Source organism: Paramormyrops kingsleyae, chromosome 4 (assembly GCF_048594095.1).
Source record: "Paramormyrops kingsleyae isolate MSU_618 chromosome 4, PKINGS_0.4, whole genome shotgun sequence".
Classification (NCBI taxonomy): domain Eukaryota; kingdom Metazoa; phylum Chordata; class Actinopteri; order Osteoglossiformes; family Mormyridae; genus Paramormyrops; species Paramormyrops kingsleyae.
In genome coordinates this window covers 16,405,796-16,423,629 of record NC_132800.1, presented here as the reverse complement: position 1 = coordinate 16,423,629, position 17,834 = coordinate 16,405,796, and the positions used below count along the sequence as shown (strand labels likewise).

Genomic DNA, 17,834 nt, shown 5'->3' with positions numbered 1-17,834 from the left:
CCCCCTGTCTGGCTTCTCATCGAAGCAGGATGTCATTCCCCACTGTCTAACCTCTCTCCCTTTCTTGCCCATTAAATTAAAATCTCTCTCGGCCTCTGTTGGTCCAGGTATTTCCCATGCCCTTCGTACATGGAGGAGGGTCGCGCGATTGCTGGGCCCCTTCCCGAAGTGACACCCCCGCACTCTGTTGTTCCACAACCCTGTCCTGAACATTAGAGGCTCCAGCTCCAGCTCACCATGGTCATCGTCTGGCATTTCTACTCTGGGTGATATTTTTGACAGCTCGGGTCTCTTGTGTCCATGTTTAACCTTCATTCCTCTTTGTATTCTTTTTACCTCCAGCTGAGATCTGTGCTTAGGGCTTGTAGTCTCTCTTCCTCTCCTCTTCCTCCTCATCTGCTCTGCACATTTGCTTCGACTCTCTCCCCCAGTTCTAAGACTCCTGTCCAGTCTCTATTCCCTTCTCCCAGATCCTCTTACAAACCTCTCTCTGTCACTCCCGTCTGGCAGATGGAGCTCTCCCCCACCCCTGTGTCATCCTGCAGTGTGATTTTTCAAAACATTAAAAACTGTTCTAAAAATCCGAATCATCAGTAAACACAATTTAAATTTCTCCATAGATTGTACCCCCCTCCCAGAAAACGCCATCTCATGGGTTTAGAGACTGACCCATTATGTCACCTCTGTCCCCTTCCAGTCCCTGGCACCTTTCTCCATATGTTCTGTCCTCCTGTTGCTGCAGTTTGGGATTACGTGGCTACATCTCTCGCAGCGTTTTTTTCCTGTTCTATTCCTCTCTCCCCTGCAGTCCTTCTTCCTCTGAACTTCTCCTCTCTCTCCCTTTCTCGCTCCCAGCAGAGGCTCCTGATATCCGCCTCCTTGGCAGCTAAGTTGTTATTAGCCTCTCACTGTAAATCTCCTGACCGCCATTCCCTCTGTCTGGACGTCTACCTTCTTTAACTTGCTGCTGCTCGCACTGTCTGTGGCCTGAATTAATAATCCCTCTGGCTCTACTCTTCAGAGCTTCAACATGGGCAGCTAGTCGAGGGCTGGCTGGGGGTCATTGTGTGAGTCTGCAGTGTTTATTTATTCATTGACCTATCTGCTTATCTATTGTAATTAAATTATGACTCTGTTATGTCTTTATTTTCACTGTTTCTACTTGTATCGTTGTTTTGTCTTCAGCTTTCAGCTGCACTCTCTCTGGGGCTGGGTGTGCTGGCGATTTGATGGATGATTATATATATATATATATATATATAAAAAGTTTCAACCTTTTGGAGACTGATATTCTCTCTAAGAGGACTCATTCCTTCTCGGTTGTGTGCAGCCAGCGAGGTATGTTTGAGTTTATTCATGTTTTAGTTGTTTGCTGCATTTTAAGTTTTCAATGTATGTAACGTGAATGCCTGTTCGCTGTTCTATGTGACTAGTTTGACGGTGGATATAGGAAAAGAGAATCTGTTGATGCCGTTTAAAGACGGTGAAAGATTGTAAAAGAATAAATCCATCAGTAACCAGAAGAACCACGGCGTCGCATATTTCCTGGAGGGAGTGAAACCCAACTCCCTGAATGATGAAGTAGTGTTGTAGTTCTTGAGACCGGTCTTGGTCTCGAGACCGGTCTCGAGACCAATTTTTTGTGGTCTCGGTCTTGTCTTGGTCTCGACTCTATTTGGTCTCGGTCTTGTCTTGGTCTCGACTCTATTTGGTCTCGGTCTTGTCTTGGTCTCGGACATAGCGGTCTCGATGGGATGGGGAAAAAAAGAGAAAACTGCACATCCTCACAGAACAGTATCATTATTTATTACGCGCCTCAATTCAAATGCAACCAGTCAGATGCATCCATTTCAAAAACGTTACATTTTATACATTTTCTCCACGGACACTGCCAGTGCTTCACAGTCCACAAACATCATACACATCGTATCATACATCGGCAAAAAAATGTCCGAAAATGTCCGCGAAGTCTATAGTATAGTTATAATTCAAATAAATTAGGTATTTTACATTGATTAGAAAGCACGGTCTTGGAGGTGCAAGTCAATCTGGAGGCTCATTCTCTTCAATTCAAAGCAAAGGATCATTACATAGCTGTATTCATAGCTTACCCGAGGCCTCTGTCCCTGGTATAAGAGACTTAATATGAACATCTTTCTGGTACATCCCATCTCTTTCCCTTGACGAGGTCTGATAAAATGGTTATAGGAGAGGATTGCTGAGAATATTATTTTCCATCAGGTCTCGTAACTATGACAAATCTGGGAGATTTTAAATGAGAGACATATGGACATACGGACAATATAATTGAAAAGATAACATGAATTTGATTTAACGAGTAATGACACTTTACAGCATTGCCTTTTTTCTCTACAGTTGATCTGGGTAATGTGATGTCGATTCTAGCCCTAGTCTGTTTTCGGTCTTGGTCTCGGTCTCGACCAGTCTTGGTCTTGGTCTCGCCTTAGTGTGTCTTGGTCTTGGACTTGGTCTTGGTCTTGGTACCCTCAAGTCTCGGCAGTGTCTTGGTCTTGATACCCTCCGGTCTTGGCAATGTCTTGGTCTCGGTTTAGGCGGTCTTGACTACAACACTATGATGAAGTACGCTCAATTTTCAACAGAAGTGCGCAAACAAGAGGGCCAGATTATCTGAGGCTGTACCGCTTCTTAAAAATACACTCAGCTCCGGCCTCAGATAACCTGACACTCTTGGTTGCGCACCTCTATTGAAAATTGAGCGTACTTCATCATGCACTCTGTCAAATGATGACTGTGCATTAGGGCCTGCAGCAGTGCTGTCGTGCCGAGCGGGGACCGAGAAGGAATAGTCCAGGGAGTCAGGGAAATGACGGCTTTCACACAGGGTTAATGAGGGGGCGTGGCACATGGAATATATGGACGATCGAGGCATAACAGTGCCGTTTCTGCATGCATTTGCAAAAGTTTCTATAAAACCTTCATTGTCATCAGCATGTCTGCGGGTCCTTGAGCAAGGCCCTTAACCCCCCGCTCCCTGGGCGCCCCAACAGGTGGCTGCCCTTCACAGACAGCTTGCTTTGCAAAGAGCAAGTTGAGGGAGGCATAAAAAAAAAAGATTTTCCCCACAGGGACAATAAAGGATTGATTATTATTATTAAAAAGTACCTACCTGGTGTGGTGGAAAAGCACCCTGAATAAACTTGCCTTGCATTGCATTGCAACTGGATTAAAAGGTAACTGACATAAAAAGCTCATGTAAATGTGAAAGACCAGGAGGCAGCGGGAGAGAGAGAGAAAGCTCCACTAGCAGAAGAAAATGAAACACAATAAAACACACTGCATCTCATACAGGGAGAGAGAAGCGTGTGTGTGAACAGACTCACATTGTAAGAATTCTGATCTGGTCCTGGGCACTAATACCGGTAGGATGGTGTCTTTGGTAACTAGGAGACAGAGAGAAACAGGGATGTGAGTAAAAGGAATTGACTTGTGGGAGATGGACTTCACTCACTGTGGAGACAGCAGCAATAGGGGGACAATAACAGGCATTTTAACAAACTGCAAATCATGGTAAATTATGCATAATACAGATTATTGGTTTCTGTAATGTAGAAGAAACATGATTCATGTGATCTGGGTTTTGCAGCGTGTCGAATTTAGAGCTCACTAGTTTAGATTTTGTCTTATTTGAAACAGAAACTGACTTCGTCACACCGTGAGGCTGACTGTATTACATACTCTCTCTGCATGGTGTATATTAATGTGGCAGGAGTGGTAAGGGGAAAGGCCAGAGCGAACCACAATAGCCTGACTAAGCCACCCCAGGTCCTACTGCCCAGCGGCACCGACTGAATCGTCACTAGGGCAGAAAAATGAATGGTCTCCCCTACACAGGTCCAATTAGGACAGGCGATGTGAATTCCATAAAAAGGATAAGGGCCCGGGGGTCCAAGAAAACAACCCACAGCTGACCGCAAGCAGACGGAAAAATTCAAAGGAATTACACATTTATTCAACTCATAACAGCAGCCTCAACAAACTAGAAACGGAACATAGTAACAATAACCAAACAACAATTACATATTGAATCACAGTCCCCAAATATCACACGGCCCCGCATTTACAATGAAACAAAAACAAACACAGCAAAAAGAAGAAAACCAAACCAAAACACAACACAGAAAATCACTTTAAATAACTGCAAAACTAATAAAAATCAAACCAAAACAACCAAAAACCACCCCATAAACCCGCAGACCACGCAAACGCTAGGACCCGGGGATTACTCACAAACTACAAACTCTAATCAAACCAAAATAAAAAACGAAAAACACCAAGTACTATAATCTAAAGACAGACAAGACAGCAGCGTTGACTTTGTCGCTATATTTAGCGAGTTTAGACCTCTCTGGCAACTCGTTTTCAAAAAAGCGACTAGCGACAAATCTAGCGACATTTTTTTTTTTTTGGAAATGTTCACCTTTCCGCGACTGCAAATGAATTGCGCATGCGCAAAGCCACCACTGGCTGATCTTGCCCTGGCTAATTGCCAAAAACTCCGCCATGTAAACAGTTAAATGACAGTTTTTAAAACGCAGAACCACAGACTACAGTAAATGTAACACCGAACGGCAAATGCCTGCCAGTAACATCGATCGGAGAGGGGGACGGCAATCGCTAGACGCAGACAGGACCAGCGGACAAACGCAGCGTCAGCCACTGCGTTCGGAGTCAATACGGTAACTGCACTGGACTCAGCGTAAACGCCGCGTCCTACCTTAAAGCCATCCCCGGTGCAGCTATAATTTAGGGTGACCAGATAATCCATGTCAGGGAGGACACTCTGAGCTAGGACAGGAATTGTAAATTACCATTTCAATTAAGCGGACCTGGATTTCACTTGAGCACTCAGCTCTTGCTGTGTGCTGATTGGTCAGTCTCCTATAATCATGCATGTGTCACTAATGCTAATGTGAAACAGCTGGATGAGTATTTCAGTCAAGGAAACAAACCAGTCAAAGCACAAGAAGAGCTAAACTATTTAGCCGAGCACAGGAGCCTTTCAATTAGAAAGTAGTTTGTAAAATCCGAAGTAGCTCAAAGTGTCCTCCCTGACATGGATTGTCTGGTCACCCTACTATAATTAACCCCGATTGACTCTAAATACTTGCCACACCCCCCTCACATCCAAGTCAGCAGAGGCTAGCCAGCACGTGACCGCACTTTGTCTGAATTTGTCTAAATGCTCCGGTTACTTTAACAAGAACAGATAGGAAAATGTATTTATTTACTAACCTGTTCCACAGATCACTGCCATTTTCTTTTTGCAAACATTCTCCAGTTGATCCTTCAGTTCAGAAACCACCTTCCTCATATTCTCAAAAGAGCAGCGTGGACTGATGGAGATTCTGGGTCCAAATCCAGCTTCAGGGGTGACAGGAAGATCCTGGCACCTCTATAAACACACAGTCTGATTAAACAGCTTCATCAAAACAAATGTGTATTGCAATCTAACACCATTAACATCTGACAAATGACAGACTAGCTGAAATACAAATGAGAACATGCATCCATTTGAATACTCTGGTTTTCTTATTGCCAAAGTAGCTGTTCTGTTACCTGGAGGAAATGGATGTGATCCTCTGTGTGTGAATGCTGCTCCAGCTCAGAGTGTCTCCTCTTCAGTTCATCAATATCCTGCTTCAGTCTCTCCATGTCTCCTTCAGCCTGACTCACTGCAGCCTTCTCCTGATTTCTGATCAGCTTTGTCAACTCAGAGCGATTTTTCTCAATGGAGCGGATCATCTCAGCGAAGATCCGCTCACTGTCCTGTACTGCTGACTGTGCTGAGCTCTGTTGGTGACACAGGGAGCAGAGGAGGGTAAATTACAATTGGCTCCTTTTGAGACTCCAGAGAGCCTCATTGTACAATAGTGATGTGAGCTGACAGGAGGTATAAAAACAGCACAGGGCTGGGGTTTGGAGCGTCACGATGCTGGATGCCTCAGGTACTGAAACCCAGCCAGCACTGATTGGAAATGATCCCTCATTAAGCTCATACACTGTCAGCTGCAGGGATTTGGCAGAGACTGGTGGCTGTATGGGGCAGGTTGGTTGTCACCATTAGGTCTCAGTTTAATAGGTGACTTTCTTGGTGTTTATTTGCATTATGCTGGGTTGTGAAAAGCTGTGTTTTTCTTAAATGGGCCTTTTATGGTATTTTTCTAAATAAATAAGGTACTACTGCTGCAACACTTGGTTAAACTCTGATATCTAGCAACTTTGTCCCATTAAATCTCTGACCCAGAATAACCCACAGCAGCACTAATTTGATTAATCCCCACAAGTCTGTAAATCTGCAATCTGTTGAATCTGAAAGAAGATTCAATATGATCACAAGCCAGCTGTTGTCTTCTCCTCAGGTTCATACTCACTGTGATTGAGGCCACAGCCTCTCTCAGCTCCTGCAGCTCCTTCTCTCTCATCTGAATTCTCTGCTGAAATTCCCTCTGTGTTTCCTCCATTTGTTTCTACAGATAGGAAGCAAGATGACAAAACAAGTTTTTTTCATTAGCTGAGATCATATTCATTAATCATCCTGTCCAGGGTGGACCCCAGCCTTGGGCCCTATGCTGCCTGGGAAAGGATCCAGGCGCTCTCTGTCACCCTGACACTGTTATCCTACCTACAGTCAATAAATCATTTAAGAATATCCATCCATCCATCCATCCATCCATCTCCTAACCGGTAATCCAGGTCAGGGTGACCATAGACCCTTTGGTCCTGTTTCCATCTGGTATTAACATGCGTCCTGGGTGATCCAATCACAAGTGGACAGCGCTAATTACAGGTGTGAAGGCACCCAGGACACATTGAAGATCCATTGAGATCTGATCACTCAAACCACACTGGGAGGTGGTCTGGGCCGCATATGGCCACATTCTTACAGCAATGTGAAGGCGAATGTGTCCTGGGCTGCATTGCAGGACCGGCTACTCAACTGACATCCTATTTGATTTATGTCAGATCGCATGTCAGTTGATAATGGGCCACTGTGCAGTAAACTGCACTGTGAACCACAATAATGCATCTTTTCTCCTGCGACACTAAAAACTCTGAATCTGCTGGGAAGTTGGTTTAATATTGGACTGTTGTGACCCATTCATATGGAAAACTTGTCATAGTGTGCATCACTGATGTTCCATGCAAATTCAGAAAAGGAAAAGTGATTTATTAAAGATGTTTGAGAATTTGCACAGATCATATATAAATTTAATGAGCATGTTGGGGCGCGGCCTGGTGCAGGCAGGGAAATAAGGTGACAATCCACAACAACAACAACAAATTTATTTTTGTATAGCGCATTATCACAACATTACATCATCTCAAAGCGGTTTACAGCATCCCCACCCAAAGCCCCCAGTGTGTAAGCCATGGGCGACAGTGGCAAGGAAAAACTCCCAAGAAGGAAGAAACCTTGGGAGGGACCAGACTCAAAGGGGGAGCCCATCCTCCACAGGCCGGCAGGGAGAGTCAAATTGGAGAGATGTCTAAGTCATCCTGTCCAAATAATAAACTTTGAGACACAACCGGGGAGCAGGGGGGAGATGACAAGCCGGTGCCAACGCTCCCTCCAATCGCCAGGCAACCAAAAGGCAGCCAGCGGGTTATACATGGACAATGACACAGACAGAACGGCAAGCTGGATGCACGGACGTCATTGGTAGTGGCGACGTCACATGTTGCAGGGTGTGCTGGACATCTTGATAGATTGAGGTCTCCAGGCAGCTCCCCCCAGGAGGAGTAAGCATTCGGTGCTTTATAGGTTAATAGCAGTATTTTATAGTCAATCCGAGACTTAACTGGTAACCAATGAAGGGAGGATAAGACTGGTGTGATGTGATCAAATTTTTTAGTGTTTGTGAGAACTCTGGCTGCTGCATTAAGAACATAAGAAATTTACAAACGAGAGGAGGCCATTCGGCCCATCAAGCTCGTTTGGGGAGAACTTAACTAATAGTTAAAATCTTATCTAGCATTCTGTACCAGCTGAAGTTTATGTAAGGAACCAGACAGGCCACCAGAAAGGAGGGCATTACAGAAGTCCAGTCTGGAAGTTACAAAGGCATGTATTAATTTTTCTGCATCACGAAATGAGAGCATCTTACAAAGCTTGTCTATGTTCCGTAGATGATAAAACACAGTTCTAGTAATACTTCTTATGTGAGCATCAAAACATAGATCTGAATCAACTAAAAGACCAAGATTTCTAACCACCGTATTAGGTTGTGTAGGAAGGCCACTAATGCTTAGGTGGTGAAACATTTCTTGCAGCCTTGGGACCAATTACCAGTACTTCTGTTTTTTCTGTGTTTAAAATTAGGAATTTTTTTGCTATCCAGCCTTGGATATCTAACAGACAGTCTTCTTACCGAGATAGGAGTGATGTATCATCAGGGTTAACAGATATATACTGTACAACTGTGTATCATCTACATAACAATGAAACCCAACACCATGATTTCTAATAATGTTACCAAGAGGTAGCATATATAGGGTAAACAGTAGTGGGCCCAGTACTGATCCCTGTGGGACACCGTATGTGACTTTGGTGGCCTTGGATGATTCATTGTTCACATGGGCATACTGATAGCGATCAGTTAAATATGAGCGGAACCAAGAGAGTGCTGTCCCTGTAATGCCAACTACACCTTCTAACCGGTGCAAGAGGATATTATGGTCCACAGTATCGAATTCTGCAGTTAAATCTAGTAATACCAACAGAGATATACAGCCACGGTCAGAAGCCATAAGTAAATCATTCATTACTTTGACTAGAGCAGTTTCTGTGCTATGGTTTGGTCTAAAGCCAGACTGATATAATTCATTTGTATTATTTTTTGTAGGAAAGAAGACAACTGACAAACTACAACCTTTTCTATGATCTTTGAAATGAAAGGAAGATTTGAGATAGGTCTGTAGTTTCCTATAACACTAGGTTCAAGATGTGGTTTCTTTAGGACGGGTCTAATAACAGCCATTTTAAAAGGTTTTGGAACATATCCAAGCCTAAGACATGAGTTTAACACATTTAACAGGGTATTGCATACCTGCGGTGCAATTTCCTTGAAGAATTTTGTAGGAATTGGGTCTACGAGGCTAGTAGAGGATTTACAGGAGGAAATTAAGCTCTTAAATTCTGAGTGTTTTATAGGAATGAAAGATTCAAAGGTCTCATTATTGGTAGGCATAAGACTAGCAGGAGGCTGGCAGTCATAGGTAGCTAAGGACATGCACTGGATGGTCTGTCTAATCTTAGTTATTTTACCATTAAAAAATGTAATAAAGTCATCACTCTTAAGGGCTTGCGGGACCTGCGAGTTTAATGAAGAATTCTGTGTTAACCTAGCCATGGATTCAAATAGGAATTTTGGATTGGTTTTGTTCCCGTCTATTAATCTGGAGAGATATACAGACCTAGCAGTCACTAGTGCTTGTCTGTATTTAGACAGGCTCTCTTTCCATGCAGATTTGAAAACTTCTAGTTTAGTTGAGCGCCATTTGTGCTCTAGCTTGTGTGATGCCTGTTTAAGTTCACGTGTATGATCAGAGTACCAGGGGGCAGGTTTCTTATCTCTATGCTTTATCTTCTTAAGTGGAGCTACAGTACAAGATCTAGTGTGCTACGAAGGGATTTTTCCATGTTTGCAGTTGCACGATGCTTCAGATGTAAGGCTGAAGGACTGTGGAAGTTGTTTCATAAATGTTGTTGTAGTTAGTGATATAGCAATTATTTGGTCAGGTAAATTTTAATATCTCCACCAATATGTTTGAAATTAATTAAAGTTTAATTAATTAGTATTTAATGATGATTATTGCCTAATCGTTATGCCGAATGTTGATTCCTCCACACTCGATTGCGATATTCCCGTGAGTCTGTTAATGTGAGACTTAAATGGGATTCACTAATTTCCAGTATGGTTTATAGTAACCTGGGTTAGAAAGCTCGTCCACCGAGCTGCGTCACCAGGTAATGTAAACGATCGGTAGCATTAGAGTCTCGCGAAATTTCAGACGAGTTTGAGGTTTCAGAGCATGTAGCAAGATCGCACAGAGGCAGGGACTATTGTGAGTACTCAATGAACAGAGGCTGAATTCATGTAAAAGACATGCATTTTGTCATGCCCCGCTCCGTCCGATCCTAATGTGTGCCACGCCCCCTCGTTAACGTCATGTGGAATCCCAGCTGTTTAGGATTGTTGTCATTAGTTCAGTGTATTTAGTCCGCGTTTCCGTTTGTATCCCCAGTCCGGTCATTGATGTAATGTCAATCTGCCTTGCTGCATGTTCCTTCTTGTTTGCTCCCATTAAACCACGCATCTTCCCTGATCCTGTCTCCGCGCCTCTGCGTTCTTGGCCAGCGTGTAACAGAATGACCGGACTCGACGAGAAGAAACCCCAGATCGGTGAGGCTGACTTCCTTGACCTCACCGACGAGGTTTTGTACTGGCTTGCCCAGCCTGAAGTCCAGGAGAATTCCCTGCTTCGGGCTATAGCCAGCCGGAGCAGCGACGTCTTAGGATCGGACGGAGCGGGGCATGACAGGTAGGAGATGTCCCTGCCCGGAGACGTGCACCTTGCGGTGGAGGTGCGCGACAACGTGCGGCAGCTTCGGGAGGGGGTTGCCAGGATATCGCTGAGGCAGGTTGCTTGGGACTGCGGGCCGCCAGACAGCGAGCTACCCGTTGTGCCCCTGCCTCCGCCTGCCTCAGCGCGGAGAAGAAAGCGGAGAAACAGAAGACAGGAGAGCACGCATGAGGTCTGTCTGGGGGCCGTCTCAGTTTCCGCTGCTTGCCCTGCTGCGCATAGGGAGAATCGCCACCCGATTCTCCACCCGGCGGTGTTTGCGGGTGACGTCACCACCGCTTTGCTGCCCAAGCCAGCTTCTCCCTTCATCGGGACGCGCCTGGCCCTTAAAGGGACCAGGTCCATTAAGGACATTATCCCGCTGGTTCCGCGATTTCGGACGCGGGCAGCGCCCCCCGTGGTTCCTGAGGCGGCTGCAGCGCCCCCCGTGGTTCCTGAGGTGGATGCAGCGCCACCTGCCCAGTCCCCTGTGCAGCTCCTTGTGACTTCTGTGCTCCCCGTGACTCCAGCTCAGGTCCCTGTGACTCTTGTGCTCCCTGTTCTGTCCCCAGAGGTTCTCTTAGCGCCCCCTGCTGGCCGCACGCCTGAGGTGCCTGCAGCTGCGCCCCCAGTGACTCCCATGCCTGCAGCTGCGCCCCCAGTGACTCCCATGCCTGCAGCTGCGCCCCCAGTGACTCCCGTGCCTGCAGCTGCCCGCACGCCTGAGGTCCTGCCTGAGGCCGCCGCTCTGACCGTGGCCCCGCCTGAGGCCGCCGCTCTGCCCGCGGCCCCTGAGCTCTCAGCTCAGCCCCCCACGACTCCCTATGCTCCTGTCCCCGAGGAGGTCCCTGACTGCTGCCCTGATGCACCTCTCTCCATAGTGGAGTCAGAGGGGGAGCTTGAGTGGGACCCCTCGGGGATTGCCTTGGCTACCCCCGTGGCTTCCCCTGTGACTACCCCCTTGACTTCCCCTGTGACTCCTCCACCGTCACCCCAGTGTGACAGACCCCGGCCAGGTCCCCGCCTATCAGTCTCCCAGAAAGGGCGGGGACACCTGTGTCGGGCCCAGGTCCCGCCCGCCCTGCCCCCTGGCTCGCCCGTTCGGTCCCTAGCTGTCGCTCGGTGGCTGCCTGCGGGTCCTCCGGCTCTGGGTCGGCGGTCCCCTCCGGGTCCCCCCCCGGTGCCTCGGTGCCGGTCCTCGGCGTCGTCTCCGGCTCCATGTCGGTCGCCTCCGGGCCCCCCTGCTTCGGCGGGGTGTCGGACGGCGCCTTCGCCGGCTCCGGCTGCGCCGTCGCCTGCCGCGGCTTCCCCCTCCTACCTGCCTCCGCTGGTGTTCCCTCCTGCTCCCTCCGTGTCCCCTCCGTCTCTCCCTCGTCCCGTTCCCTCGGCCCCTGTGTGGTTCCCTCCTGCTCCCTCCTCCCTGTCGCCTGCAGTCCCTCCGGCCGCTGCCCGTCGCCCGCCTGGGCTCTCTCGGGCTCCCCTGGCTCCTCCTCCCTTTCCCTCCGTCCCGCCTGTTTTTGCTCCTTGTCCCTCTGTTCCTCCTGTGGTTCCTGTGTTCACTCCTGGCCCCTTTGTGTTGCCGTTCGGTGTTCCTTCTGTGCCCTCTGTGTCTCCCTTCTTTGTCTGTCTGTCTGCGTTCCCTGTCCTTTGTCGGGTTTTGTCTTGGTTCCTGTCCTTGTTCCTGTTCTGTGTCTCTGTCTTGTTTCCTGTTTCTCGTTGAGGTTGTTTTTTGGTTTTTGTCTTTCAGGTCCTGTTCCCCGGTCTCGTCTCGTCCGTCGCCTCCTCTCGGGCGCGCCCGGTGTGCGCGCCTTTGGGGGGGGGGGGGTTCTGTCATGCCCCACTCCATCCGATCCTAATGTGTGCCACGCCCCCTCGTTAACCTCATGTGAAATCCCAGTGTTTTACAGCTGTTTAGGATTGTTGTCATTAGTTCAGTGTATTTAGTCCGCGTTTCCGTTTGTATCCCCAGTCCGGTCATTGATGTAATGTCAATCTGCCTTGCTGCATGTTCCTTCTTGTTTGCTCCCATTAAACCCCCCATCTTCCCTGATCCTGTCTCCTCGCCTCTGCGTTCTTGGCCAGCGCGTAACACATTTATTCCTAGCTAACACGACAACTAACACAGACCTAACACATACAACAAACACGAAATAACGGAAAAGAAACAAACAATGTAATTATAGAAATGCAATGACCGGATTAAATTGAGTAAACTTAAAAGGGAAATACTGTTCTGCAAAGCAAGCACAGTTTGTGGAAACATGACCCTAAAGTCTTAGCAGGTTAACAGAACAGCTTAGGTTTTTAGAATAAGAGGAAGGTGGTTTGGTCTAAAGCCAGACTGATATAATTCATTATTATTATTTTTTGTAGGAAAGAAGACAACTGACAAACTACAACCTTTTCCATGATCTTTGAAATGAAAGGGGGGGGGGGGGGTGGTGTTCTTGGCAGTTGGTTGAAGAGCTGATGAAATGATGGCACTAAGGAAGGCGCGGCAATTGGGATGGACCCCCTTGGATTCTCTCTCCTTGGGAAGCTTTGTCTTTGTTGTCTTTATTTGTCTTTCTGTCTAGCTGGGCCTTCACCGGCAAGCTTCAGGAGGGCTTCTGATGGTTTTTCTGCTTGGGCTGATGGGCTTTTCTCTTCTCTTTGGCTGATGGTTTCTCTGCTCCAGCTGATGGTCTTTTTCTGCTTTGTTCTGAGGTGCCAGGTTTTTATGGTCTAAAGTTCATGAATAGGGATGACCAGGAATTCAACTCCTGCCCCAATGGCTGTCCATCCAATTGGTGAAAATCCCAGTAACTGAGCATATTGTGAAATACTCAGACAGGCCCGTCTGGCACCAACAACCATGCCACGCTCAAAATTGCTTAAATCACCTTTCTTTCCCATTCTGACATTCAGTTTGGAGTTCAGGAGATTGTCTTGACCAGGACCACACCCCTAAATGCATTGAAGCAACTGCCATGTGATTGGTTGATTAGATAATTGCATTAATGAGAAATTGAACAGGTGTTCCTAATAATCCTTTAGGTGAGTGAATATATATATATTCTTTTTGTATGTGTGTGTGTATGGGGGTAAGGGTTGTAGGGAGTGACTGCCATTTGTTTTCTGCATGTACGGCGTTTTTGTCCCTGTTTTGTGATTAGCGAGGGTTAGGATAGCGTTTGTCTTTTGTTTCACTTTATTTTGGATTAGGGAAGTTCGTCGGTACGCGGGTAGTTAATTCACTGGATTTTGTTTATTGTTTTGGCCGGTGTCACTCCTGAAGCTCACCTTTTCCCCAAATATACACAGTGTTATCATCATCATCGCCTTGGGTGTTGATTATTCCCTGACCTCCTTCTCCTCTACCTCCCGACTCCCTGCTCCCCGTTTCCCGAACCATATCGCTGTTTACGCCCCGTCCCTAGACCGGGACGTAACACTTGGCACACTTTAGGCCCCTTAGTGCCAATTGGGCATCGTTTAAATGCCACGGCCTACCTGAGCATTGTTTCTGACCATGTCCATCCCTTTATGACCACCATGTACCCATCCTCTGATGGCTACTTCCAGCAGGATAATGCACCATGTCACAAAGCTCGAATCATTTCAAATTGGTTTCTTGAACATGGCAATGAGTTCACTGTACTAAAATGGCCCCCACAGTCACCAGATCTCAACCCAATAGAGCATCTTTGGGATGTGGTGGAACGGGAGCTTCGTGCCCTGGATGTGCATCCCACAAATCTCCATCAACTGCAAGATGCTATCCTATCAATATGGGCCAACATTTCTAAAGAATGCTTTCAGCACCTTGTTGAATCAATGCCACGTAGAATTAAGGCAGTTCTGAAGGCGAAAGGGGGTCAAACACCGTATTAGTATGGTGTTCCTAATAATCCTTTAGGTGAGTGTATATACTGTACATATACACACACACACACACACACACAATAGTAGCTATACCTATTTATTTATTCAAATGTATACAATTTTCAAGTGAGAAAGGGGTGAAATAGGTGATACTCCGTGAACATGGTTATAAGGGTGGCACACAAAACACTAAGATTGTCTAAGGACACATACAAACATAACCTATCTGTATATTGAGACTAGTAGTCGTGAGTAAATCAATATACAGGGTATGCAAAGGCCAAACTTATAAGAAACTTTCTTTAGGCTGTTGGTCTGTTGGGTGAGTGGTATGTAAGGCAGAGTGTATGGGGAGGGGGTTGTGTGCCAAGTCGAGGGACCCCTGTCCTTGAGGTCCACTCTGCTGTCTGTAGGTCCCTAAATCTTTGGGCAATTAAAGTTGGAGTGCTGGCCTCCCTTGTTATCTGTGTGTGTGTGTGTGTCAGCGGGTTTACCTATCCTTGTGGGGACACAATGTCCACATAATGTGATAAATATCCATTTTTGTCCCTTATGGGGACCGGTTTCCTGGTCCCCATAAGGGAAAACTCTATTTTATAAAAATCGGTGACTGCTATGAAAAAACTAAAAATGTACTCTTGTATTTTGAGTGGTTACTTATGGTTATGCTTAGGGTGGGGTGGGGATAAGGTTGTCATAGCTAGCGTTAGCATTTTTCCCATAGAAGTGAATGAGCAGGCCCCATAAGGATAGGGATACCCGGCATGTGCGTGCGCGTGTGTGTAGGGTGTTCATCTTGCTCCTAAAGTTAAGGCTATATTTTTATACTAATTTAAAATAACACATTTTTGTTTGCCTATTTAACAATGGGGTGTTATAGCCCCCCCGCTGTAGTTTCGCTGCTACAGTTTGTCGGATGGCGGCCATGTTTAACGCCGCTACTCTATACGCACGTGCTACATGGGAAGAGAGAGAGAGAGTGAGTGAGTGTGAGTGTGAGTGTGCCTACTCCTAACAGCACGTGGCTGCAGCCTGACACCCCGTTATAGAAGGGCTGGATGCGTATGCGCTAGTTTACATTCATCCTGCTATACGTTTTTTATTATTCCTTAAAATGTAATTAAAAATAACACATTAATAAATACATAATACATAATGTGATAAATATCCATTTTTTTCCCTTATGGAAAAAAATTATCCTCTTAAAGTTTAACAGCCCCCTGTCTGACGAAACCACGTTCCGCTTAGCATTATGACATATATGCTCCCACGTGGCCCCTTACAGTAAAGCACATCTGATACCATATATGGACATGACTCTGGACCAATCAGAATACTATATATGGACATGACCCTGGACCAATCAGAATAAAGGACACACCCCTCCTGCCTGTGGTGCCATAAATGTACCCACACTAAATTCTGCCCAAAGTGCCATATATTCTCTTTTTAGCCACCCATAGCAGCACCCAGGGAGCTGGGGGTTAAGGGCCTTGCTCAGGGACCCCCAGATGTGCCAAGGCCAGGCTTGAACTGGCAATCTTCTGATCATAGGCAGAGAGGCTTAGCCCACTCAGCCACAGGCTGCCCCAGAACTATCACACTCTGGCTGTTTCATGTTTACTGCACCATTCTCAGTAAACTCTACACACTGGAGTGTGTGAAATTAAAATCCCAGGATGGTGGCTGTTTCTGAGATGATGGAGCCGCTACTCTTATGCTGAGCTCCATTTACCTCAGAGGTCGGAACTCTGAGCTGGGAATGACGTCACAGACGAGTTAAACACGTTCCAATGCAGCAAGTCGAAAAGCCATTTAGCAAAACCAGGGACCAGTTTCAAAAAGCAAGATTTCTTGCTTAGTCAGATAACTTGTTGTATTTAATGTGTCCCAGTTTAAATGGCCTTTTTCTTCATTCACTTATATTTAGCCCAGAGTACATTAAATACGTCTGGCTGAGCAAGACATCCTGCTTTCTGAAACGGGCCCCAGTTCCAGCCCAGTTAATTGTTAGCCACTGTATGTGTGATCACACCATATTCAAACCCTCTTAGCTCACACATCTCAGCCATTCAGATGCTCAGCCAAACAGTAAGTGAACCTCTGCACCCTTTTTGATTGCTGTATATATTCAGCTGCAGTCACATGATTTGATGTTTCAGTACGAATTCAATCAGAACTTTTTAAACTTGCACTTTCAGTTATTTTTTCTTTCATTTTACCAAACCAGACATGTTTTGAGTGTTTTGTAGCAATTATACTAACACGTGTTAAGGCAAAATCCATTGATGTTGAGTGTTATAATTTATATGAGTACTTCTGGCCTGACCTGTATCTCCGTCCTTCTTGCAGCAGCTAAGACTGTATCATGGCCTCTGTGTTCATCCATCGTACAGAGATAACAGATGCACTGCTGGTCGGTACGGCAGTAGACCTCCAGCGGTCTATCATGGTGAGAACAGACCTTGTCCTGCAGATGTCCAGTGGCATCAGTCAGCTTGTGCTTCTTAAAAGCTGGAGACTCATAGTGAGGCTGGAGGTGAGTTTTGCAGTAAGAGGCCAGACACCCCAGGCAGGACTTGGCAGCTTTGCGTTTTCTCCCAGTACAGAAATCACACTCCACATCTCCAGGTCCAGCATAATGGTCAGCAGGAGTAGCTCCCTGTAGTCCAGTCTTCTTCAGTTTCTCCACCACTTCAGCCAGCATGGTGTTTCTGCCCAGAACAGGCCTGGGTGTGAAGGTCTGTCTGCACTGGGGGCAGCTGTAAACTCCAGCATGATCCTCCTGATCCCAGCAGCTCTTAATGCAGCTCATACAGTAACTGTGTCCACAGTTGATAGCCACTGGATCCTTCAGTAGATTGAGACATATTGGACAGCTGAACTGGTTCAGATCCAGTGTGGAACTGGCTTCTGCCATTTTACCATGAACACTGATAGGATTCAGTTTCGTTTTCTCTGACAGTCGTCTGTGTGTGAGAGTGGGAGGAACTTCCTGCTTCTCAAGCTGCAGTAGATGTGGTTTTTGACTGAGGCCAGACAGAGAAGAGCAGACTGGGCAAACACTGGAGTTTGAGTGTATAAATGAACTAATACATTAGACAAGCTATACAGACACACAGTTCAGACTAGCTAATCCACCTGAAGCTAAGCTGGTTTAGACCAACTTAGAAAGCTAGGTCGCTGCTGAAGAGGTGTTAGTGTTGCCAACAAATTAGCTCAACCTGTGGTCTGTGTGGATCCCAGTGCAGTGATGGGGACAAAATGCTGTAAAAATGGTGAGTTCTTTGGATGGAATGTAAAACTGAGGTCCTGATTCTCTGAGGTCACCTCGTTAAAAAAAATTGCTCACTATGGCCCTGTCA

The 17,834-nt window shown here is 46.4% G+C and overlaps 1 protein-coding gene across 1 annotated transcript in view; it reads right to left on the bottom strand.

Moving 5' to 3' along the window:
• The window catches only part of LOC140588928 (tripartite motif-containing protein 16-like), a 28,098-nt gene extending 10,526 nt beyond the window's left edge, over positions 1-17,572 (bottom strand). The window contains exons 1-5 of the mRNA XM_072711591.1: positions 16,799-17,572; positions 6,414-6,509; positions 5,599-5,832; positions 5,275-5,434; positions 3,363-3,422 (exon numbers count right to left, since the gene is read on the bottom strand). Coding sequence (XP_072567692.1) covers positions 3,363-3,422; positions 5,275-5,434; positions 5,599-5,832; positions 6,414-6,509; positions 16,799-17,389 — 1,141 coding nt within the window. The 5' untranslated portion in view covers positions 17,390-17,572. The remainder of the gene's footprint in view (positions 1-3,362; positions 3,423-5,274; positions 5,435-5,598; positions 5,833-6,413; positions 6,510-16,798) is intronic.
• Between the last annotated feature and the right edge of the window lie 262 nt (positions 17,573-17,834).